The sequence below is a fragment of the Lithobates pipiens genome, unplaced genomic scaffold (genome assembly GCF_037356315.1).
Source record: "Lithobates pipiens isolate NorthernLeopardFrog02 unplaced genomic scaffold, aLitPip1_a1.2 Scaffold_13, whole genome shotgun sequence".
NCBI classification, from domain to species: Eukaryota; Metazoa; Chordata; class Amphibia; order Anura; family Ranidae; genus Lithobates; species Lithobates pipiens.
Window position 1 is genome coordinate 240,978,946 of NW_027507718.1, and position 26,277 is coordinate 241,005,222.

Here is a 26,277-nt window from a genome sequence, read left to right on the forward strand (position 1 = left end):
TCCCAGCACAGTGTGGGGAATAATGAGCCCGGACACTTCCTGTTCCATGGTGTGTGTCGGTTGTAGTGTTCGGAGGGTGTCTGGGGCACCATGGCCAGGGAGAGTACGCAGGCACTCGTGTCCGGGGTTGTGTTTAGTGCTCTCGCTTTCCATCATGTCAACTCCGCCTCAGACTCGGTGAGTGAGGGAGACAAAGTATATGACTGTAGGGGGGCTTCCTATCAGTACATGACTGATGTACGGGGGGCTTCCTATCAGTACATGACTGTAGGGGGCTTCCTATCAGTCCGTGACTTGTGTACGGGGGGCTTCCTATCGGTTCGTGCCCTGTGTACGGGGGCTTCTTATCGGTACGTGCCTTGTGTACGGGGGGCTTCCTATCGGTACATGACTTGTGTACGGGGGGGTTTCCTATCGGGACGTGCCTTGTGTACGGGGGGCTTCCTATCGGGACGTGCCTTGTGTACGGGGGGCTTCCTATCGGGACGTGCCTTGTGTACGGGGGGGCTTCCTATCGGTACGTGACTTGTGTACGGGGGGGGGCTTCCTATCGGGACGTGCCTTGTGTACGGGGGGGCTTCCTATCGGTACGTGCCTTGTGTACGGGGGGGTTTCCTATCGGGACGTGCCTTGTGTACGGGGGGCTTCCTATCGGGACGTGCCTTGTGTACGGGGGGCTTCCTATCGGGACGTGCCTTGTGTACGGGGGGGCTTCCTATCGGTACATGCCTTGTGTACAGGGGGCTTCCTATCGGTACGTGCCTTGTGTACAGGGGGCTTCCTATCGGTACGTGCCTTGTGTACGGGGGGGGCTTCCTATCGGTATGTGACTTGTGTACGGGGGGGGGCTTCCTATCGGTACGTGCCTTGTGTACGGGGGGGGCTTCCTATCGGTACGTGACTTGTGTACGGGGGGGGGGCTTCCTATCGGTACGTGCCTTGTGTACGGGGGGGGGGCTTCCTATCGGTATGTGACTTGTGTACGGGGGGGGGCTTCCTATCGGTATGTGACTTGTGTACGGGGGGGGGCTTCCTATCGGTACGTGACTTGTGTACGGGGGGGGGCTTCCTATCGGTACGTGACTTGTGTACGGGGGGGGGGCTTCCTATCGGTACGTGACTTGTGTACGGGGGGGGGGCTTCCTATCGGTACGTGACTTGTGTACGGGGGGGGGCTTCCTATCGGTACGTGACTTGTGTACGGGGGGGGGCTTCCTATCGGTACGTGACTTGTGTACGGGGGGGGGGCTTCCTATCGGTACGTGACTTGTGTACGGGGGGGGGGCTTCCTATCGGTACGTGACTTGTGTACGGGGGGGGGCTTCCTATCGGTACGTGACTTGTGTACGGGGGGGGGCTTCCTATCGGTACGTGACTTGTGTACGGGGGGGGCTTCCTATCGGTACGTGACTTGTGTACGGGGGGGGGCTTCCTATCGGTACGTGACTTGTGTACGGGGGGGGGCTTCCTATCGGTACGTGACTTGTGTACGGGGGGGGGCTTCCTATCGGTACGTGACTTGTGTACGGGGGGGGGCTTCCTATCGGTACGTGACTTGTGTACGGGGGGGGGCTTCCTATCGGTACGTGACTTGTGTACGGGGGGGGGCTTCCTATCGGTACGTGACTTGTGTACGGGGGGGGGCTTCCTATCGGTACGTGACTTGTGTACGGGGGGGGGGCTTCCTATCGGTACGTGACTTGTGTACGGGGGGGGGGCTTCCTATCGGTACGTGACTTGTGTACGGGGGGGGGGCTTCCTATCGAGTACGTGACTTGTGTACGGGGGGGGGCTTCCTATCGGTACGTGACTTGTGTACGGGGGGGGCTTCCTATCGGTACGTGACTTGTGTACGGGGGGGGGGGCTTCCTATCGGTACGGGTGATCTACTCGCATCATGTGGGCTTGTATTACCAGACAGTCACATCCCATGGATTTTGTTCAAATAACAATGGATGGCGTTCGCGGTCTCGTGACATGGAATATTACTGTTAGGGATGAGCTCAGGTGCAGATCCTAGTCCAAACCTGCTTGAGCTATCCCGCTAGAAAGCTGTCACTGCGTATCACCAATCATAAGTGGTTGAGGCAATCCCCGCCCCACAGCTGCATATACACAGGCTCCTTGTCGCTGCAGGGAATGCCTCGCCAACTTATGATTGGCGGTGTGCACTGACAGCTTCCTGGCAGGATAGTTCAGGTGGGTTCAGACTATTATCTGAATGCACCTGAGCTTATCCCTAATTATCAGGGACATAACATGGAATGATATTACCAGGCAGTCACATGACCTGTAATTATATTCCTAGGCAGCCCTGGTGTCTGTGGGTTTGCGCAGTGGGAATTCCAGTGCTGGCAGAGGCAGAAAGGAGAAGGCTTTGTTTACATTTGGAATTGCTGTGATCACGGAGCCACTTAGATTGGCTCTGTACTTTTTGCCTCTGTGCTGTGTAATGCGGATCATTCATGAGCCGTACCAGGCCATGTGCCCTCAACATGGGGGGGTGCCTTGGGCCGCGCGGCCCCCCCCACCCCAAAGCACCTTGTCCCCATGTTGATGAGGACAAGGGCGTCTTCCCGACAACCCTGGCCGTTGGTTGTCGGGGTCTGCGGGCGGGGGGCTTATCGGAATCCGTGAGCCCCCTTTAATAAGGGGGCCCCTGGATCCCGGCCCCCCACCCTATGAGAATGGGGTACAATGTACCCCTACCCATTCACCTGTAAAAAAAAAAACACAACACACAAGGGTTAAAATAGTATATTGCCTAGCTCTGGGGGTCTTCTCGCTGGACTCCTCCGCTATCTTCTGCTCTTTTACTAGCGGAGGAGCCTGGATTTCTTCTTCGCCGCCTCCCTCTTCCGACTTCAGGGGTCTTGTCCCCCTCTTCGGTTCTTCTTGCCGGGCCACCGCTTGTAAAAGAGCTAGAAGAAGGCGTGGTGGCCCGGCAACAAGAACCGAAGAGGGGGACAAGACCCCTGAAGTCGGAAGAGGGAGGCGGTGAAGAAGAAATCCGGGCTCCTCCGCTAGTAAAAGAGCAGAAGATAGCGGAGGAGTCCAGCGAGAAGACCCGGTCTTCTGCCACTGTCTTCTGTTCTTCTCTTCTTCAGATGTTGCCTCGTCGCTGTCTCCGGTCACAATGACAGGACATGCGGCGAGGATGCTGGGACTGTGACATCATAATGGGCGGGGACATCATCCGGTGATGTCCCTATATAAGTCGCCGCGTGTCCTGTCATTGTGACCGGAGACAGCGACGAGGCAACATCTGAAGAACAGAAGAAGAGAAGAACAGAAGGCAGCGGTGACAGAAGACCGGGCCACTGCCTGTAAAAGAGCTAGAAGAAGGCGCGGAGGCCCGGCAAGAAGAACTGAAGAGGGGGACAAGACCCCCGAAGTCGGAAGAAGAGGGCGGCGGCGAAGAAGAAAGCCGGCTCCTCCGCTAGTAAAAGAGCTAGCAAAAGAGCAGAAGATAGTGGAGGAGTCAGGCGAGAAGACCCCCCCGAAGAAGGAAGAAGACCCCCAGAGCTGTGCAATAAACTATTTTAACCCTTGTGTGTTGTGTTTTTTTTTTTTTTTTTACTTTTTTTTTCACAGTTGAATGGGTAAAGGTACATTGTACCCCATACTCATTCACATAGGGTGGGGGGCCTCGATCCGGGGGCCCCCTTATTAAAGGGGGCTCACGGATTTCGATAAGCCCCCCGCCCGCAGACCTCGACAACTAACGTCCAGGGTTGTCTGGAAGAGGCCCTTGTCCTCATCAACATGGGGACAAGGTGCTTTGGGGTGGGGAGGGGGGCTCGCTCGTCCCCATCTCCTTTCCTGGCCGGCCGGGTAACGTGCTCGGATAAGGGTCTGATATGGATTGGGGGGACCCCCACGCCGTTTTTTTGGTGTAGGGGGTTCCCCTTAAAATCCATACCAAACCTAAGGGCCTGGTATGCTCTCGGAGGGGGAATCCACGCCAATTTTTTATTTATTTTTTTATAAATTTGGTGTGGAGTTCACTTTTGAGAGCTGATAATTCTCTGAGAGTCGCCTCCGTATAGACGGAGATCCAACTTGGAGGCGACCTCTATTGAAATCAATGGGTACCAGTCGCCTACAAGTCGGATAGAAGTAGTACAGGAACTTTTTCTGAAGTCGGAGCGACTTCAGTAGTGTGCATTTAAGACGGCTCTCATTCACTTACATTGATTTTTACATGTAGCGCGACTAGGGGCGACCTGAAGTCGGATCTGAGTCGCCCCTGTGTGAACCGGTTCTCAGCCCATGGGTGCTCAAGTTGATGACAGTTACAAACATGACTCCCAAAGGCACAGAGGCATGAAGGGAGTTGTAGTTCCGCAAAGGCTGGAGGACCCTAGATTGAGCACCCATGCTAGCCAAAACATTTTTTTTTTTTATGTTTTTTTTTTTTTTTTTGTATAGAGTATTCAAACCTTAGAACCTTGTCAGAGTTTCCTGAGTTTGTCCCTAAGGGCCCATTCACACTGACCTGGTAGTACTTCTTTTTTTTTTTTTCCCATGATGTTTATTAAAGTGTAAGTTCACCTTTTACAGAAAAATCTTACACAGGACCACCTTCTTGCTGGGGGGGGGGTTGTTGAGGGGGGGGGTCCGGTGTAAGTTCACCTTACAGATTTTTCTGTAAAGGTGAACTTACCCTTTAAGCAAGGAACAAACGGAACAATATACAAACCATCTGGCACATGTAGTTACATACAACGTCATGCAGGTACAGGTTATCCAAAAGGTACAGTATATTAAACAACTGTAAAGAAGGGCGCGTACCCAATAATTGTCTTTGGGGGGGAAAAAAAGAGTAATTAAAAATGTATCCCTTTAAATCCTATGAAACTCTTTTCACTAGTGGGTGCGATGTATTTTTAAAAAGTCCTGCATGCTGCATTTTTGGTGCATGTTTAAAAACTGCATCTGCATCTCCCCATTGAAATGAATGGAATGAAAAGAATCTCCCAAAAGCCTCTTTCACACGGGCCCCTCCATGAAGAGGTATCCACTTGCTTAGCGGGGGATCTCTCCGCTGATCCCTGCTGAGCAGACAGATGATGGGTCCGTGTCCGCTGAGCACAGACAACGCAGCCCGCTCCCGTCTATGGGGCAATCGGATGGAAACGGACCTCCTTGCCATTTGGATCCGATCAGCCAGATGGATGGGGAATATGTCTCCAAGAGCCGTCTGTTTTTGGCAGACAGGATCGGATGACAGGTCCGCTGACATCCGCCATAAATGTCTTGGAGGGCCCTGAAAAACTGATAAGTGGCCCTGATCAGATCGCTTGTGTGAAAGGGGTTGAGAGAAATGGGCAGCAAAAAAACCTTGGCTTGGGTTCACACTTGTGTGGTGTGGGACACTGCATGTGATTCGTCCAGGAATCGCAACGCATTCCTGTGCAGATCACATGTGATGTCTGCCCGCTGCGATCTGCACCAAATGAATGGCTCTGAACTTTTTTTTTTTGCTGCACCTGAATCGGATCGCATGGGTATTCACTCCATTCTGGCAATTGCATTGCATTTTGCAAGTTGTTTTGGGGCGTCGTTATTTAACATTGACCCCCGGCAGCGAGATGCACAAACGCTGTGCTATTTGAATGCCTTGTGTGAAACGGGATTCGCTGTTCTTTCTGCATCACGTAAGTGTGACGACCCTTGGCTAGGAAGTTCTGACTGTTTCCCATTCTGTCCAAAATGAGCAAACATGTTTTGACTAGAGATAAATGTCAGTAGTCTGTTTAGCAGCTTGGACAAGCAGCAAAGCATCTTCAGCATTACAGAACAGGTTCAGTTGTATGGAATGAACTACTACTAGCTATGTCATGACCAGGGAAAATGAGAACCGTCACATACATACCGTGCAGAAACATGTAATACAGGTTAATGTTTTCCATTTTGCTTTTGATCTTGACAAACTCATAAAACTCCTAGGGCTCATTCACACATTTTTTATTTTTTCTGCTGTAAAATCCATCATATTATATTCATATGAAGTTTATATTATAAAATGTAGAAAAATATGAAAATAATAATAATGATACTTTTCTGACTTATTTTTTTTCTTTTGATCATAAAGGAAGGATTTCTTTTTGGAGATGTGAAAGGAGAAGCAAATGATTGCATAACTGACTCCCAAATGAGTGATGTTGAAGTAGTTTATACAATTGGTAAGTCTTCTTGGGTGTTCCTTACTTGTATATAGATAGATTGCACATGGGCCCACCATAACAGATATGTCAGTTTTGGCAGGGATCACCTGCTGTCTTTGTATATATCTTTTTTCATGCTACTTCTCGTATTCCACGCTTTAACCATTCTGACAACGGAAAGCTCAGCCTGTGTTTAGGGCACACCATGGTGTTGCACCTCCCTGCAATGTTTTCCCTGGATCAATAAGTCAGCAAATAACGAAACCCAAACTGCTATATCATTTCTTACTGTTTTAAAGAGGGTTTGTACTGCTGTGGGCCCCCAGGCTCTTGCCATATGTGAGTATATTACAAACCGTTTAAGATGTTTCATATATTGTAGATAAATTAATCTATAGAGAAAACAATAACAGTATTGTAGTACAAAGTAATGATGACAAAAAAAAACCTACGTTAAAAAATAAATAAAAATAAAAAACATTTAATGCAACCAGTCAATGCGTAGGCCAACACTGATCGTGCATGTATAACTTTATAATAGCTACTGTAGATCCAGAGGGTCTCCGCAATCAGTTGTGAAGGAAAAGACCAAATAAAACCTCAGTCGCCCTTGAAGAGAAGAAAGGGGTGCTTTGAAATTGGAGCTTCTTCCTGGTGATTTTCAGGCTTAGCTGCTTTACTAACAAATGCAAGGTTAGTCCAGCGATTTCCCCCGCTGAGCTGTTGTGTTCTGACAGGGGGACGGCCCCCCAGTCAGAACATTCCGATCAGCGCTCTCTGCCATTGGCTGAGAGCGCTGATTGTGAGTCAGCCGGCTGCTGGTTTTCCAGTATGCACATCTGACAGAAGACAGCCAGACCAACATACACATAGGCGGGTTGGGATCGATGTGATGCCCGCAAGCGGAATGTGCGGCCTGCACTTATGGTGAACCGGGCCTTAGACAGTTTTCCCCTAAAGCCCAATTATTGTCCCAAAAATGATAAGAATCTTCTCCAGTAGAATTAAACAATTAGGCCCCTTTCACACTACCGATCCATTCAGATCCGCCTGTCAGTTTTTCAGGCAGACCTGAACGGATGCTCCATAGAGGTCTATGGAGCGTCGGATGTCAGCGGGGACATGTCCGCTGACATCCGACCCGCTCCAATCCGAAAAAGTGTGATGGAGGAAAAAGCTATTTTTCCATCCGTCATCGGATCGGGTGACGATGGACACTGTGGTCCGTCGTCACCCGATCTCCCATAGGGGAGAGTGGTGCTGCTACAGGTCCGTCCCTGCGCAGTGTGCAGAGACGGACCTGTCCTCTTCCTGCTCAGTGGAGATCGCTCCGGCGATCCCCACTGAGCAAGCGGATATCCACGGGGCGGATTAGCACTGATCCACCCTGTGTGAAAGGACCCTAAGGGGTTCATTTACTAAAACTGGAGTCCAAAATCCTGGTGCAGCTCTATATAGAACTAATCGGCTCCCAGGGTTTATTGTCAAAGCTTAATTGAACAAGCTGAAGTTAGAAGCTGATTAGCTGCCATGCACAGCTGCACCAGATTCTGAGTGCTCTAGTTTTAGTAAATTTAACTCTTATGCCGCGTACACACGATCGGAATTCCGGCTAGAAAAATACCGAGAGCTTTTCATCGGAAAATGCAACCGTGTGTATGCTCCATCGGAATTTAGCTGTCCGAATTTCCGCCAGCCAAAATTTTTTAGCATGTTCTCAATTTTCCAGACGGAAAAAATTTCTATCAGTAATTCCGATCGTGTGTATGCAATTCCAACACGCCAAAAATCACGCATGCTCAGATTCAACTACGAGACAGAAGCTATTGGCTACTGGCTATTGAACTTCCTTTTTCTAGTCCCATTGTACGTCACTGCGTTTATAAACTATCGGAATTTGATGTGACCGTGTGTAGGCAACACAACTTGAGCCGAATTCCGTCGGGAAAACCATCAGAGCTTTTTCCGATGAGAATTCCGATCGTGTGTACGCGGCATTACAGGTCCTTTCACACGGGCTGTGCGCTCAGCGGACTCCGCTGAACCCCGCTGTGCAGGCGGGTGACAGGTCCATCTCCGCTCACTGTGTGTTTCACCCGATCTTATCTGATCCAAACCTCCAAACAGATGTAAAATGGGGTCACCATCCATCTGGATTTAGCGGATCAGATAGCAGCTGGGTTTGAGTATTCCTCAAACTGACACCAGTGATTTGGTACACATGAGGCATTGGTTATATCCACTTACACCGGCCCATTTTCTACTCCCACTGGACAAAATCCAGGCCCCCCTAAAGCCTGATGGACAGTTAACTGGCCCTTTGTTTGGAAAGATTGGAGACGCCTGCTCTAAAGCTTGCCATAGATGGATCAAAATTCAGCCAGTGCCACAGGAAGCGGATAAATTTTGATCTGCGTGTGGCCTTCCCTGTTCAAAAGTCAATTTGTAGATCCACTTCTGTCAAACGGGACTCTTGGAAAACTTTCATTTTATCAGTGGTTGCAGCACCAGCATCTGTGTATTCTGTAGATTCCCTGCTTTCAGAATACAATGCCACAGCAGGGAGAATTCCTCCATCCCCGCTTATGGGGAATTCATTTGTTTCTTTTTGATCAGCCAGCTTAATTTTTAATGTCCCAGAGCATTTTTAATTTTGCCCACATATAACCAGCTTTGGGTGTTAATGTGCAGTAAAACGGACTTCTCTGATTACAATCTACTTTGTGAGAGAAGGCTAAATGTTCATACTCCTGTTGCATTGGATATATACAGTATATATATTTTTTTTAAGTTAAGAATACTTTAGCTTAGGTTATTACCAAAATGATTAAAAGTTCAAAACACTTGTATGCATGGTGCAAAGCATACTTGTAAATGCCAGTCCAGGCAAAGCCTCTGCTTGCCAATGACTGTCGGGTGCATTTGTATGATGTCGACTCAGGCATATTTCAGTTGTTTTTTTTTTTTTTGGTCTGTAACAAGTAGTCTTCTCCCCCTAGTGCTTTCCATTGGTTAAAACAAAAATGTTTACTCTGGGGGAAAAAAACTCTACAATAAAGACACATGACAATCTGCTCAGGTGTCATTGCAGCCTCAACTTTATGGGCACTATAAAATGGCACACTTGATGCAGCCGTTTATGCACCTTCTAATGAGACAACTTTCTGTTTTTATCTTACAGATATTCAAAGGCATGTTCCCTGTTATCGGCTATGCAGGTTGGTAATTTTGGGGTTTCTCTCTCATTTGGAGATTGTCTAATGGCCCAGGTTCTCAATCATTACTGGTTTATTTGCGGATAACCTTAACATTTTATCAATGCAGCCGATGATTAGTTTTTAGTTCACAATTAAACAGGATGGAATATTCATATGTATGATGACTATTTTACTGTAATTGACTACCACATGCATGGTCAAGTTCCATATTGCGTATAGAAAATTCAAGTAGTTGTGGATCATTGTAATGTATGTTCACCTTCTCTGTGAAAGAAAGCAAGTCAGTCAGATGGGATTGTATCTCTTTTAAAGCTGCATGCTTCATCCCTTGCATTAAATAGAGCACCAAGCTATAGGATGGATTCAGATATAATTTGTATATCAAGATCTTATCAAGAGTTGACTCCCAAGCATTTTTGGGATTACACACAAGCCCCCCCTCCTTTCATCAGGGCTTAGTACTGTACTGTAATCTGAATAGTTGGTTACTCTTGAGATGTATTTCTTCATGAACTGTGGTTAGGAGCTCACTTAGAGAATTGTTTGACATCCATTGCTCTTGATAGCTATAACCGTTTTATAAACCTAACAGGTTCCCTATATAATTTTTTCCTAAAATCACTTGCATCTCAAACCCTTATCTATATCTAACAACGAATCACTGTTTAGTTTTTACAGTGGCCTTGGTGAGGTGGACAAAACTGCATTACAAAATCTACTGTCTGGCCAAGAAAAGGTAAATGACCACAAAATATTAGCGGGTTGGCATGTTATGTTAAGATTTGTAACTGTACCTCCTCCAAGATTACTTTATTATTATCAAAGTTTACTAGTATGTGCCTTTTAAAGAGGAAGTAAACCCTGATGAGTTTACTTCCTCTTTCATTCCCTGCAAAGGCAAAGCATAATGGACTACTATGCATCACATAGTAGCCCATTATGTGTCACTTACCTGACACAGGAGCCAGCGAAGTCGCCGCTGTCCCCTGTAGTCCGCCGCATCCATCTTGTTGGTGGGGTCTCGTAGCTCCGCCACTGTCATTCGGTGAAGCCGCGATGACGTCACTCCTGCGCATGCGCACGGGAGCCGACACGCGCGGCAGCTCCGTCGCTGAGAATGCCGCGCTCAGTGCGCCTGCGCGCCGCTGTCTACGGCGCATGCGCCGTAGACAGCGGTTCCCGTTTTCGGGCAAATATCTCCTAAACCATATAGGTTTAGGAGATATTGCTTGGACCTACAGGTAAGCCTTAATCTAGGCTTACCTGTAGGTCAAAGTGGTTTGTAAGGGTTTACAACCACTTTAAAGTGGGGGTTCTGCTCATTTGTCCACCCCCCCCCCCCCCCCACTGCCACATTTAGCACCTTTTCGGGGGGGAAAGAAAATACCTTTTTAACAGGTATCCTGTCCCCACTTCTAGAGGGGTCCGGGCCATGGTACATTATGTCGCAGCTTGGCTCCTTCCTCCTCCTTCCCCTGCCACCGGGCCAGTAGGAGAGTGCAGTGGTGCCTCACGCACGTGCAGTAAGAACCCAGCATGAAGCCGTAATGCTACACTGCTGGGTTCCCTAACCCACAATGGCAGCAGGAGCACCCCACAGCTGATGAAAACTGCTGCAGTGTCAACATTGCTGGACACCAGGACAGCTAAGTGTACTATTATTAAAAGTCAGCAGCTGCAGTATGTGTAGCTGCTGGCTTTTAATTTTTGCAGGGGTGGGCGGACCTCCTTATGAAAATGTCTGTCTATGCCGACAACTTGTCAGATTCAAACTTAATTTCTTCATGTCATTTTCTATTACACTTTTTTAATCTGTGATTGGTATGAGGCATGACACACTGTTCTTGACACTTGCCATATAGGCAAGGCCTGTATTCTTAATATTAAAGTTGACCTTGCATAGATAGACCCGAGTTTGAGAGAGGTAAAGCCTGCCATGACTTAACCTACCTCCAATAAAGGTTCATGCTGATTAATAAATATTAGCTTTTTATCATTCCTTTATTAGCAGTCAGTGGTGAATCATTAACTGCTTGCTGCCCGCCCACCGTCAAATGACAGCGGGGCGGTGCATCTTCTTTTTTTACAAAAAAAAACTCCAGCAGTGATTAAATACCACCAAAAGAAAGCTCCTATTTGTGTGAAGAAAATGATAAAAAAATTAGTTTGGGTGCAGTGTAGCACGACCACACTATTGTCATTCAAAGTGCGACAGCGCTGAAAAATGGCTTGGGCAGGAAGGGGGTGTAAGTGCCCAGTAGGAGAGTGGTTAAACCAGTAATTAACCAATTTGGGAAACTTTTCATTGAAGAATAGGAAAAATGTGGATGGCACAAAATCCTCCGTTAGCCCCTGTTTTACACTGAATCACCTGATGTCGCATGATTTCAAAGCTGTATGTCAATACTTGGCTGACATCTGTGTGACTTCCTGTAAGATGTCTATGCAAGTCACACTCGAACTCGCCAAAAATAGTGCAGAAACCTTTTTTTTTCAAAACGGCGTGGCACTGCAAAGCTGGAGTTGCACTGATTTGAACAGTTCCATTGCCGACAAAAGGGTGCAACTTGTCAAAATCGCACAACAAATCGCATCAGTGTGAACAGTGGCTTAGGTTCCAATAAGCAGAAAATATCTGCCCTAAAAATCACATTTGGTGAATGTGGATGGGTTTATAGTGTAGTGTAACACATTGGTGATCACTTTACCACTGGCTCCCATTGACCAGGTGTGAGATTTTCTGTTGACAACTTTGGGTGAGACGTGTGACAGAAATCGATCATACAATAGTCCATAAAATAGATAAACCTATCCCAAACATCAAAAGAATATTCTAAACATCCAAACGTGTTGCTCCACCACAATGTGCCAAAAGATCATATAAATATGCAAGTGCTCACTACCACGAGCGTGCTGTACCCGCTCACCTCATATTCTGATCCCTGTTTCAACAGCGGGTCAAAAACGGCAGGTCCCCACTGGGTATAATCAAGGGCTCTATCTGGCGTGCTGCTGGCGTACTTTTCCTCTGTCTCTCACTTCTCCCTGTTGGCTACCTGAGCCTTGGGTCTCTCTCTGGTATAGAGAGGAACAGAAATAGCAAAATCTAGTGCTCTGTTTAAAAAAAAATTTAATGCACCGATAAAAACATAGGCAAGGTACCCACAAACATAGCACTTAAGCAGTGTGGGCTATGCAGATATTGGGCAAATCCTGTGAACAGAGAGATGGCCACGGTCTTATGTTTTTAACGGTTCATTAAAATTTTTAAACAGAGAGCACTAGATTTTGCTATTTTTGTTCCTCTCTATAATCGATACCCCTAAGAGAGACCCGAAGCTCAGGCAGCTGACAGGGAGGAGTTTGAGACCTAGAGGAGCAGCACGCCAGATAGATCCTTTGATTATCCCCAGTGGGGAACTGCTGATATTGACCTGCTGGTGAAACAGGGGTCAGGATATGAGGTGAGCGGCCAGAGCACACTCATGGGATAATTTTTATGGACTATTGTATGCTCACTGCACCACAAGATTATTTAGTCACTTTGTTTAGGATATAGATGTATTATCTTTTTTTGGTTCAATATTTTATGGATTTGATTTTCTTTTAGACCCCTTTCACACTGGGGCGTTTTTTCAGGTGCTTTAGCGTTAAAAAAAGCACCTGTAAAGTGCTTGAAAGAAGCCGCAACTGCAATCCCAATGTAAAAGCCTGAGTGCTTTCACACTGAGATTCCTTTCACACTGGGGCGTTTTTCAGCTGCTTTAGCTTTAAAAAAAAAAGAAAAGCGCATGTAAAGCGCCTGAAAGAAGCTGCAACTGCAATCCCAATGTAAAAGCTCAAGTGCTTTCACACTGAGGCACTGCGCTGGCAGGGCATCAAAAAAAGTCCTGCAAGCAGCTTCTTTGCACCGGTGAATACACCGCTCCTAAAGCGCCTCTTCCCATTGAAATCAATGGGAAGCCCCTGCAAAACGCCTGAAAAGCGCTTTTGGCAGCAGCGATTTTTGGTCGCTTTTAACCCTTTATTTGGCCACTGGCAGGGGTTAAAAGCGCCCCAATAGCACTCGAAAAATGCTGGTAAGGTGCTGCTAGTTTAAACGGCGCTTTACGAGCGTTTTTCGGGTGCTGACATTGTGAAAGGGCTCTTAAAGCACTGGGGCTTTCACATTGGGATTGCAGATGAGGCTTCTTTCAAGCGCTTCACAGGCGCTTTTTTTAACGCTAAAGCGCCTGAAAAACGCCCCAGTGTGAAAGGGGTCTCAAAGCACTTTAAAATTCACTGTTATGAATTGCATTTATATAAAAAAAATTTTTTTTTTTTTTATTTAATCATTTGCATGAATGGAGTGTGTATTGGGATGGGTTAATATTTTGTGTTTTAATGTTGGAGCCCCCAAATTTTTCACTTTTTATTGGTCTGAGTGTATTCACACTTTCAGGAAGGCTGCCATCCTTAGGTGTGGTCACATGCACACACACAATTTTATTTTTTTCACTACATTATACATATATAATTTTATTCAATTTTTTTTTTTTTTTTTGAGTATTTGTGAAAATTTTTATTTTAGTGCGGAGTCACTGATATTAAACATGTTTATGATGTATACATTGGCACATTGGTCCAAGCTATGTATAAACGAATACATCCTTACCTGGAATTCAGCTTTAACTTTTGTGAATTATGATGCCAGCCTGTAATTCTTCTATTTCTGTGTTTTTGTTTGTTTTTTGTGTTTGTTTGCTTTTGTTTTTAACACAGGATGTAATTGGATGGTACAAGTTTCGAAATAATACAAGTCAGACAATGACTCTAAGGGAGAGACTTCTACATGAGAACTTGCAGATGAGCCTTTCCAATCCAGGTCTTGTATTTTTGTTAGTCACCTCACAGTGTACAACAGAGAAAGAATCGACCCATCGCATGGAGTATGCTTTACATAAACCCCAAGACAGGCAAGTTCTGTTTATTTCTTGCTAGCAATAAGAATTGTCAGCGTGACAATAGTGTTATCATTCTGTGATTGCTAGGGGGTGGCGAACTGTCAAAACCAAGTAATCTCTCCCCCCAAAAGGTGCCAAATGTGGCAATGGAGGGGGGGGGGGGGGGGCAGACAGACAAGCAAAGCTTCCCCCATTTTTTTTAAAATAACAAACATGCCTTACTTGGCTACTTAATAGTTTTGCACATAGCAGCCCCAATCCTCCTCTTTTCAGGTCCCCTGCCGCCACTCCTGGACCTCCCCAGCCCACCCTTCACCGAGTGCCCACCATAGTAAGCCACTTGCTTTGGGGCTCTTGTGCGAGCTCACTCCTGATTCAGAGTGCAGTTTGGCCCTGGTGCACAGCACTTTTCAAGATTAGCCTCAGGTAAGTATAATGGAGGTCGGTGTTGCTTTGGCAATAAAACCTGGAAACTGATTGGTTTCTATGGAAAAGTGCACCTGATTTTGCACTCTCCAGCTTTAGTAAACAAACCTCATGTGGTTTTGTGGTTTTTTAATTACCTTAATGCAGAGAATGCATTAAGGTAAAAAACCTACAGCCTTTAGAGAACAACTAAAGAGGGATTTCGCTGGAAAAAAAAATATTAAAAGCCAGCAGCTATAAATACTACAGCGGCTGGCGCTCGGCTGCTACCGCCGCCATTCTATGTGAGGGAATCAGGAAGTGAAGTGTTGCGGCTTCACTTCCCGGTTTCCTACTGCGCATGCGCGAGTCGTGCAGCGCAATAGGAATGGTCCGCGCTGTCTCTGGGACCCGTGTGGGTCCCAGCAGACAGCGCGCCGGGACAGGAAGAGGCATAGACTCCCACGGGAGTCTATGCCCGGAAGTGGGTGCAAATACCTGTCTTAGACAGGTATCTGCACCCCCCTCCCCCCCGAAAGGTCCCAACTGTGACACCGGAGGGGAGAAGGGTTCCGATGAGCGGAAGTTCCACTTTAGGGTGGAACCCCGCTTTAAGGATCGCCCTCCTGCTGCCTCTCATTACTTGCTCTAGTGCCCGTAAAGAAATCCTATACTAGGTGCCTGACTGTCATGCTGGTCAAATTGTTTAATACTTTGTCTCCGATATAGAACATGCAAGGATTGATAACTCCTAATATGCATAGCAAAATGCAAATGTACTGAAGCTATTTGATCAGCATAACAACCAGGTAAAAAGTAAGAGACCTCCAAACACAAAAGTTTTCTTTAAAATTATAAGAAAAAAAAAAAATCTATAATATGAGTCTATGATACTTTAAAAATAAAAATGCACATCCCATATTAACTATTGATTGAAAAACACTTGAATAGTTGCTGCATTTCTCAATTATCCGTGTGTGTATGTATGTGTGTCAATTATGTGTGTGTGTATATGTATGTATGTGTGTATGTATGTGTGTGTGTGTGTGTGTGTGTGTGTGTATATATATATATATATATACACACATATACACACACACACACACACACAGCGCTTTACAATGTAGAGGGGGGACTGCATACGATACAGTTCATTACAGGAGGGCCCTGATCGTAGAGCTTACATTCTAAATGGAGGGGGGTGGTAGTAGTACAAAAGGTAATAGCTGGGGGGATGATTTCTTAGGGGTGGCTTGAGTACAGTTCTTAGGTGGGTGTGGGATAGGCTTCCCTAAATAAGTGGGTTTTCAGGGATCTCCTAAAGGTGGACAGGGTAGGGGCTGATTGGACATACTGGGATGGGAGAGGCTCTGGAGAAGTCCTGAAGGTGAGCATGGGAGGTGGTAAGGTGGACCATGTAGAGGAGTTTATCAACTCCCTCAGTGGTAACAGGGCAGAAGGAGGAGAGTATTGAGTGTGGTGTTGGGTAGGGGAGGAAGTCGGCTGCTGGATATCTGCTTGCGATATTAAAAGAAGCCCAAATCCATCTTCCCATTCCATGTCAGAGGGAGCCTGTGATCAACCATGTACTGTTCCACCATCCATCAGTGTATCAGACATCACAAGTAACTAATCTCAACCCTGACCCTTCTCTCTCCTATTTGGTTAGCTGACTGAATGGCAACTAATGGTACTGTTGCTGTGTCTCAGCCAATCAGAAGGGAGAATCTCGAACGGCTGAGACACTCGTGGACAGAGTAACCTGAGAGTAATCTTGGGTAAGTATTAGGGGCCTGCTGCACACAGAGGGATTTTTATCTTAAGGCATAGAATAGAAAAACCTTCTAACTTTACAATCCCTTTGATTGTAAAGTCTCAATAAAATAAAAAAAAAAGAGTTATACTTGCATGCCCTCTGTAGTAGATTTGCACAGGGCAGCCTGGATCCTCTTCTCGGGTCCCTCTTCTCAGCTGCTCCTGGCCCCTCCCTCCCCGTTGAGTGCCCCCAAGCAGCTTGCTATGGGGGCACCTGAGCAGAGCTGCAGCTCTGTGTGTGTGTGTGTTCAGACACAGAGCTGCCGTTTGGCCCCACCCCCTTTCTCTCCTGATTGGTTAACTGACTTTGACAGCCACGGGAGCCAATGGCGCTGCTGCTGTGTCTCAGCCTCATCAGGAGGGAGAGTCCTGGATGGCCGAGGGACTCGTGGACATCACTGGACAGAGATGGGGTTCAGGTAAATATTGGGTGCTGGGGTGGCTTCTTCACACCGAAGGCTTTTTATCTTAATGCATAGAATGTACCTTTACGACTTAAGTTTACATGCACTGCTTTTCTTCTTTCCACTACTCTTTTGAAAGTTTTAGGTTTTGCAGATGTTAACCACTTGCGTATTGGGCACTTAAACCCCCCTTCTATCCAGACCAATTTTCAGCTTTCACCACTGATACACTTTGAGCGACAATTGCGTGGTCATACAACACTATACCCAAATTACATTGTTATCATTTCTTTTCCCCCCAAATAGAGCTTTCTTTTGGTGGTATTTGATCACATGTGCGGGGTTACACTGATAGGCAGCACTTCTAGGTGGCACTGATTGGCACCACTGGTGGGCATTAATAGGTAGTACTCATGGGCACTGTCAGATGGCATAAATGAGGTGATCACAGTTCGCTCCGTGCTTGTCCTGTAGGGCATGTACAGGGGAGGCCGTCATATGACGGCCTCCCGGGAATTCAGATCCGCGCTGTGGCCGTCATTTGACCATAGCGCGGCTGTCAAGTGGTTAAGATATGTCACATGCACAAAATAATGTACTTTTATTTTTTGTTTCAGTGATTTTCAGAAAATTCCTCTAATTATTGCCAACCTTGGAATGTCAGAACAACAAGGATACAAAACCTTATCTGGATCATGTGTGTCTCTTGGATTTAACCAAGCTGTTAAGAAACACAGGTGGGCATTAGGTTGTTTATAGGTAACAAATCGCTGCATTTTTGCTTTTGAATTTTGGGTAAAGCACATTAGGCCATCGTTGTTGGTAAGTTATACTAAAGACAACAGTCCATCCGGTTCAACGTGTGTGTGTAAATCATTTCCCATATGTATAGTGTTTTCGCTAAGATGCATGTCCAAGAGTCTTTTAAAACTATGCATACTTCCTGCCTACACCACCAATTATGAAAGAGAATTCCACATCCTTATCGCCCTGACAATAAAAAAAAAAAAAAAAAAACCCTATGCAGCTTAAAGCGAAGGTTCACATAAAAAATGGAACCTCTGCTTTTCGGAACCCTTCCCCCCCTCCGGTGTCACATTTGGCAACTTTCAGGGGGAAGGGGGTGCAGATACCTGTATAAGATACAGGTATTTTGGATATACTTCCGGGCATAGAAACACATGGGTCCCAGAGACAGCAGAAACCATACGGATTGCGCAGCGCAACTCGCGCATACGCAGTAGGGAATCGGGAAGTGAAGCCACAAGGCTTAATTTCCTGATTGCCTCACTGGAGATGGCGGCAGCAGCACCTGAGAGCTGACCGACAGATCGGCATCAGGGGCGCCCTGGACAGGTGAGTGTCCATATTTTAAAAGTCAGCAGTTGCAGTATTTGTAGCTGCTGACTGAAAAAAAAAAAAAAAAAAATTGGCGGACCTCCGCTTTAAGGTTTAAACCACTTCTCTTCCAGTTTAATCGTGTGGCCCCGTGTCCTTTTACTCTCCCTGGGACTGAAAAGTTTCATACTTATGCTGGTATCACCGTTGAGATTTGTATATCGCTATCATATCTCCTCTCATGGGTCTCTTCTCCAAGGAGAATAAATTTAGCACTTGTAGTCATTCCTCATTATTGAGGTCCTCCAGTTCCCATATTAATTTGGTTGCCCTTCACTGAACTCTCCAGCAAATCCACGGCTGGGCAGAGCTCTGCCGACCCGGCCACGTCATTCAGAGTTCTGTAAATGAATGAACTGCAAGAACCCAAATCTTGTTGGCTTTTAGTTCTCGATGAACTACCACAGCACTGATGAGCTCTCTAGGTAGTTCATTGATTCTTCCTGTCAATGTGTAACTGCTTGGCCGTATAATGTACAGGCAGATTGCTTACACTGGCAGTCTGCAGGAGACCTACATGACATCGGTGATCTGCTAATGCCAATGCAAAGCTTGCTAGGCTCCAAAAAAAAAAAAATTGGTAAATGCATTTTTTTTTTACCAGCAATTTTATTTTTTTTAAGGTGAACTTCTCTTTCAAAATGTAAAAATCATATGTTAACCACTTCAGCCCTGTAAGATTTTACACCCTTCCTAACCAGACCACTTTTTACAATTTGGCACTGCACCGCTTAACCTGACAATTGCGCGGTCGTTCGCTGTACCCAAACAAAATTTGTGTCGTCCCCCCCCCCCCCCCCCCCCCCCACACACACACACACACACACAAATAGAGCTTTCTTTTGGTGGTATTTGGTCCCCTCTGCGCTATAAACGAAAAAATTGTGACAATTTTGTTAAAACAACTATTTTTTGCTTTAATAAATATTCCCCCCCCCCCCCCCCCCCATTTATTTTATTTTTTTTTTTTAAATACAAATTTCTTCATCAGTTTAGGCCAATATATATTCTTCTACATATTTTTGGCAAAAAAAAACAAACGCAGTAAGCATATATTTATTGGTTTGCGCAAAAGTTATAGCCTCCCAAACTATGGCAAAGAGTTATGGCATTTTTTTTTTTTTTTTTTTTTTTACTAGTAATGGCGGATTTTTAAGCGGTATTGCGATGGGCAGATCGGAGACTTGACACTTTTTTGGGACCATTGGCATTTTTATAGCGATCAGTGCTATAAATATGCACTGATTACTCTGTAAATGTCACGGGGAAGGGGTTAACACTAGGGGGTGATCAAGGGGTTAATTGTGTGTTCCCTCAGTGTGTTCTAACTGTATGGGGATAGGACTGACTAGGAGAGGAGACGTATTGTTTTTCCTACTTAGTGGGAACAAACAATATGGATCCTCTGACAGCACGGGGATTTGTTTGCTTACACAGACACAAATCCCTGTGCTGGCGCTCGTGCATGTGATCGCGTCCGCTGGCCACACTCATCGGTTTCCCCGCCATGCTCCCTGGTGGCTGAAAAAAGGGGTAGGACATACCCGTACGGGATTTCGCCCAGGAGAGTCATTGTGCCGCAGTATATCTGTGTGACATGGTCAGGAATCGGTTAAAGAGGAACTGCCGTCTGCTCACATAGCTTGTAATAAAAACATCTTTGCTATTCTGAAGCTTCCCTCCAACCACTTTGCATATTTGATATATACTGTGATTCTGTACTTACCAGATATGCTGCAAAAATCTCCCTCTAGCTGCAGCCATTTTAACTGTGGGCAGCTGAAGCTGCTGCCTGTTCACTTCCTGGATTTACACAGACACACAGAGGCAAACCTCCAGCTCTGCAGCTCTCATTGGCCCTCTTATGACTCACCCCCCCCCCCCCCCTCCCTTCCTGGCAAACTCACGAGCGTGAGAGAGAGAGCTGTGCATGATGTCATAAGCCTAGGCCTTTTACAAGAGAGAAACAGGAAGTGGGCTGTATAAGGTATTTACTGGCAGAAAAAGTTTTACTATCCAAAGGTAAAATGATGGCAGAAGATTTAATTGAAGGTTAAAGGGACTGACCCCTTCCCACAAAAGGATGTACCTGAAGACCTCTTCCACACTGAGGCAGTTTTCAGGCATTTTAGTGCTTGCAATAGCCTCTAAAAAGCGCTGAAAACCGCCTCCCATTCTGTGCTTTCACACTCTGGCGGTGCTCTTGTAGGACGTTAGAAAAAGTCCTGCAAGCAGCATCTTTTGGGCGGCTTGGAATCGCTGTATTTAGTGCTCCCAAAATGCCCACCCCCCTACCCAAAGCACTGAATGTGCAGGGGTTTGAAAGTTGCGCTAAATGAGACTTTTTTTCCCTTCTCTTCTCTTTTTTTTTTCCCAAGGCGTCTTTCAGGACAGCACCTGAGAGATAGCGACTCCACCCTCCTCGTTAGGAAACACCTTCTTCCTCCAGACTTTAAAGGGAGGCGCCTCCCTACCACACATCAGTTTTTGTGTTTCCTCCGGCCCGGAGGGAACACCTTTCGGGAAGGAGTCTGTTTCTCTTAGGTGTTCCTGAGGGACTAGGCTTCTTTCCCTTTTTTTCCTCCTTTAGAGACCCGCTGTCCTCCCGACCTACCCACGCCTCGTCAGCGGTAGCAAGCGGGCTCCTCTTCCCCTCTTGTGCTCGGAGAGAGCCGAAGACTCGGTGGCCCGCACGTTCATAGGCGCGGCGGCGCGCGTGTGCCGCCGCCATGTTTGTTTTCGGCGGTCGCGCCGGAAGTGACAGAGCGGGTCATCGGGTCAGCTGAAACGTCGTTTCCGGCGTGGACGCAGGGGGGAGGAGGGAGGACAGGTGCTGGTGCCTATTTCCGCTTCCGGTCCGGTGCAGCTGCACGGCGTGACTCCGGAGGCGGCGTTTAGCCACAAGTGGATCTCTGCACAGCTGATTATGGAAGATTCAGCGTCTGCAGCGGTGGGGACAGGCACAGGCACCAGCAAAGCCCAGGTAAGAGGCAGCAGTTAAAGTCTGCCTTTCTTTTTCTATTTCCTGGCGTTTGATCTCGCTCTCTCCTTTCTTTTTTCCCCCCTGGTGGCAAGGGGCCTGTCTGGGCACTAGAAGCTGACTGGTTTCTTCTCAGTGCACCTGTGTGGTGATCCCTATCAAAGCTGAGACTGGGTCTCACTAAGGGTTCCCTGGTTTTTTTCCCTTTTTTGTCTTTTTCTTCATAGGCTAAGAGCTCTGACCCAAAGAAAAGATGTCCTTCTTGCAGGGCCAAGCTGGGAGAAAATTGGAAGAAAACCTTATGCAGTCCCTGCATTACTTCTTTAGTTAAAGAGGAATCTGCCTCTGTATGTGAGGATCTGGTGGCCTCTGTAAAGAAGGAGCTGTACGCCACGATCCAGAATTTTCGTGACTCACTAGCAAACCCGGCTGCTAGTCAGCCTTCCACTTCAGAGTCTTCCCAGGGGTCTCTCTCAATCCCGGTGTTAGAATCTCTGCCTGAAGACCCTTCAGATAGGGAAAAGCAGTCCACTGCTCTTTCCGTTAAAGATTCGGAAGAGGAGTTGGAGGATTCTGAGGTAGCCCCCTCTAAATTCAAACTGTCCCTTGAAGAGGTCGATGGGCTCCTTAAAGCCATTCATGCTACGCTTGGTTTAAGTGAGGAGAAAAAGGAATTATCACTCCATGACCGCATGTATGCTGGGTTGGATGAGCCTAAGGGCCGAACATTCCCAGTTCATCCGGTCATCTCTGAGGCCATTAGGAAAGAATGGCAGGATCCAGAGAAAAAGCCCTTTTTCTCCAAAGCCCACAAAAGGCGTTTTCCTTTCGAGGAGGACCCTGCAGCAGTATGGAACAAGGTGCCCAGACTGGATGCCGCCTTTTCCCAGGTTTCAAGGTCCACAGATCTGTCCTTTGAGGATATGGGAGTTTTGAAAGATCCGATGGACAAACGCATGGATCTTTTGCTCAAGAGATCATGGCAATCAGTTATGAGCAATTTAAAACCAGCAATGGCCACAACGTGTGTAGCCAGAAATTTAGAAGACTGGATTAACCAGTTAAAGTCACATATAGCTGCAGATTCCCCTAAACAGGAAATCTTAGATTCTTTTCCTACCCTGATTACGGCAGTGGCCTATGTTGCAGATGCCTCAGCTGAGGCAATTAAGATATCGGCCAGGTCAGCAGCTCTAACTAATGCTGCAAGAAGAGCCTTATGGCTTAAAACCTGGCCGGGTGACTCGGCTTCAAAGAATAAGCTGTGTGGGTTACCCTTTTCAGGAGACTTGCTCTTCGGCTCTGACCTCGATAATATTCTTGACAGGACAGCCGATAAAAAGAGATCCTTTCCGGTCAAAAAGAAAAAGCAGGTACCAAAGCGTCTTTTTCGACCTCAAAAAACTCAGGATCAGGACAGCAAGTTGCAAGGGAGAAGGAAAAGTTGGTCCGCCCCGAAGCCGAAGGGTAGAGGCGGAATTCTCTTCCGTCCTCCTACACAGGCCGAAAAATCGCAATGACTCGTCTCTGCGGGTGGGCGGAAGACTACAAGAATTTCTTCCGCAGTGGTCAGGGATAACTTCAAATCAGTTTATCCTGACCACTCTCGCGCAGGGTTACTCACTCGAGTTTGTCAACGACCCCCCAAAAAGGTTCCTGATTACCAACACCCCGCGGGATCCAGTAAGGGCCCTGGCCATGAAGTCCTCTCTAGAGGAACTGATGCAACAGGGCGTAGTAGTACAGGTGCCCCTGCAAGAACAGCAGGAGGGGTTTTATTCCCATGTTTTCCTAGTAAAGAAACCGACGGGGAAGTTTCGGTTGATTCTCAACCTAAAACCTTTAAACGAGTCCATAAGATACAGGGAGTTCAAAATGGACTCAATTTTTTCGGTCAGAAACCTGTTGACGCCAGGATGTTTTATGGCGTCAGTAGATTTAAAAGACGCATACCTACATGTTCCGATCTCTCCCCAGTCTCAGAAGTTTCTCAGGCTGGCGGTGAGGTTGGGGGGTATGGTTCATCATCTCCAGTTCAGGGCACTACCCTTCGGCCTGTCATCATCTCCCCGAATTTTTACCAAAATAATGGCAGAAGCTTTAGCGCCACTGCGTCTTCAGGGAATCGCAGTTATTCCTTATTTAGACGATCTGCTGTTTTTCGCCCCATCCAGCGAGGAATTGCAGACCAATCTAGGCAAAGCTCGCAGCCATCTGGAGGCGTTGGGTTGGATTTTGAACCTCCAAAAGTCGTCCCTAAACCCATCTCAGGAGATTCGGTTTTTAGGGTTTCTAATAAATTCGGTGGAGCAAAAAATCTTCCTTCCCTTAGACAAAAAGGACAGGATTTCCGGTGCAGTGTCTTTATTACAGACCAGCCAAAATCTGACAGTAAGACAGGTTATGTCAGCTTTGGGAGTTCTGACTTCAGCAATGCCAGCAGTCCAGTGGGCAAGAATGCATTTCAGGTGTCTGCAGGCTTTCCTTCTAAAATCTTGGGATCACACAGTGGCATCCCTAGAGGCAGAGGTGAGAATATCAACCCAGGTAAAAAGGTCCCTATGGTGGTGGAAAAGACAGGAGGTCTTATCGGAAGGGTTAGTCTGGGCTTTTCCAGTCGGGAAAAGACTAACAACCGACGCCAGTTCCTGGGGGTGGGGAGCCCATCTAGGAACACGTTTCACTCAGGGGTCCTGGGCCAAAGAGGAGACAATAAGGTCCTCATACTGGAGGGAACTCAAGGCGATTGCCTTAGCTCTGGAGTTGTTTGTTCAGGAACTTCAGTCCCATCACGTCCAGGTCCTAACAGACAATGCCACGGCAGTGGCTTATTTAAACAGACATGGGGGTACAAGAAGCAGGTCGCTTCAGGTACTGGCCATGGAGATTCTTCGGTGGGCGGAAAAACATTTGTTATCCCTATCAGCAGTCCACCTGAAAGGGGATCTAAACAGGGTAGCGGACTTCCTAAGCAGAAACGCTATTCGGGAAGCAGAATGGTCTCTAAACCCGGAGGTATTCACAATGATTGCCGGAAAATGGGGTTTACCAGAAGTAGACCTGTTCGCCTCAAGGGTGAACGCCCAGGTTCCCCAGTTCTTTTCCCTGGACAGTCGCGATGGCTCGCTGGGCACAGATGCGCTAGCTTATCCATGGGAATTTCGTCTTTGCTATGCTTTCCCCCCATTTCAGTTAATCCCGTTAATTTTAAGAAAAATTCAGAGGGAGAAGGTACCAGTCATTCTAATCACGCCCTTTTGGCCAAAAAGGGCTTGGTTTTCGACAGTTCTAGGCCTGGCAATCAAGCCTTGTTGGCGTCTGCCCCTCAGACACAATCTGTTGTTGCAGGGCCCAGTGAACCATCCAGGAGTGGCCAGCCTGGCTCTCACGGCCTGGTTTCTGAAAGGCAGCTCCTTAGGAGCAAGGGGTTTTCCAACCGTTTGATCTCGACCCTTTTAGCAAGTAGGAAAAGGGTTACGAGGGCCATTTATTCTAAGGTCTGGAAGCGTTATAAAACTTGGTGTTTGTCAGCCGCCCAGGTGCCAGGGAGCCTTGTCTCCATCTTGGAGTTTTTACAAGATGGTGCAGACAAGGGACTGGCAGTTAGTACCCTGAAGGTGCAGGTAGCAGCCCTGACGGTGTTCTTAGAAAAATCTGTGGCCTCAGATCCGCTGGTGATCAGGTTCTTTAGAGCTCTTAAAAGATCTAGGCCAGCTCCTGTTAAGGTTTTTCCTAGATGGGATTTGTCGGTAGTCCTACAGTCTCTAACAAAAGGGCCTTTTGAGCCTCTTGTGGAGGCTTCCCTTAGGTTTCTCACATTAAAAACCGTGTTTCTGATTGCCATTGTCTCTGCACGCAGGATCAGTGAGCTAAATGCTCTGTCAATTAAAGAACCATATCTTTCCATTTTTCCTGACAGAGTTATTCTTAGAACAGATGCAAAATTCTTACCGAAGGTAGCTTCAGTTCAGAACCGTATACAGGACATAGTACTGCCAACGTTTTGTGTTAACCCCAAAGGAAATAAGGAGACTTCTTTCCATACTTTGGACGTCAGAAGGACTCTGCTGAGTTATTTAGAAAGGACGGAGTCCTTCAGGCGTTCAGATTCACTGTTTGTACTCTTCTCAGGAAGAAAAAAGGGTTTTCAGGCTTCTAAAGTTACTTTAGCTAGATGGCTGAAATTAGCTATCTCAGAGGCATATTCCCAGGCAGGGTTATCTCCTCCAGCAGGAATTTGTGCACACTCAACCAGAGCTCTGGCGTCCACGTGGGCAGAGAGAGCTGGTGCCACCCCTGAGCAGATCTGCAAGGCGGCGACGTGGTCGAGTTTTCACACATTTGTGAAACATTATAGACTGGATCTCACTTCTGCCAGCGATCAGGCGTTTGGCAGAAAGGTCCTGCAAGCTGTTGTCCCGCCCTAAGGGGTAAGTCTCTGTTATCCTCTCAGGTGCTGTCCTGAAAGACGCCTTGGGAAAGACCAAGTTAGACTTACCGGTAACTTGTTTTCCAGAAGTCTTTCAGGACAGCAAGCATCCCGCCCTATGGTATTATATTATGCTACGCTGTGACTAACGTATGTGTTTATGTGTTCCAGCCGGGGCCGGAGGCTCTCTTCTACAACTGATGTGTGGTAGGGAGGCGCCTCCCTTTAAAGTCTGGAGGAAGAAGGTGTTTCCTAACGAGGAGGGTGGAGTCGCTATCTCTCAGGTGCTGTCCTGAAAGACTTCTGGAAAACAAGTTACCGGTAAGTCTAACTTGGTCTTTTTTTTATAATATAAAAACTGCCCCACTAGCGGCTGAAAAGTGCTGCTAAAACACACAGCTAAATTGCCACAAAAATGAGTGTCCCTTTAGTGCTGTTTTAACGGTGCTGCAGTGTGAAAGGGCTCTAAGTAATTGCAGCCTTTGCTCATTAGTTTAGTTGAAGCACCTTTGGCA

General features: G+C 46.9%; 1 protein-coding gene across 1 annotated transcript in view; it reads left to right on the forward strand.

Annotated features, from left to right (window-relative positions):
• Nucleotides 1-26,277, forward strand: part of ABRAXAS1 (abraxas 1, BRCA1 A complex subunit) — a 45,719-nt gene continuing 19,442 nt past the window's right edge. The window contains exons 1-6 of the mRNA XM_077476419.1: nt 1-177; nt 6,098-6,188; nt 9,352-9,388; nt 10,058-10,124; nt 14,150-14,343; nt 17,573-17,692. Of these exons, the coding sequence (XP_077332545.1) occupies nt 91-177; nt 6,098-6,188; nt 9,352-9,388; nt 10,058-10,124; nt 14,150-14,343; nt 17,573-17,692 (596 nt within the window). The 5' untranslated portion in view covers nt 1-90. The remainder of the gene's footprint in view (nt 178-6,097; nt 6,189-9,351; nt 9,389-10,057; nt 10,125-14,149; nt 14,344-17,572; nt 17,693-26,277) is intronic.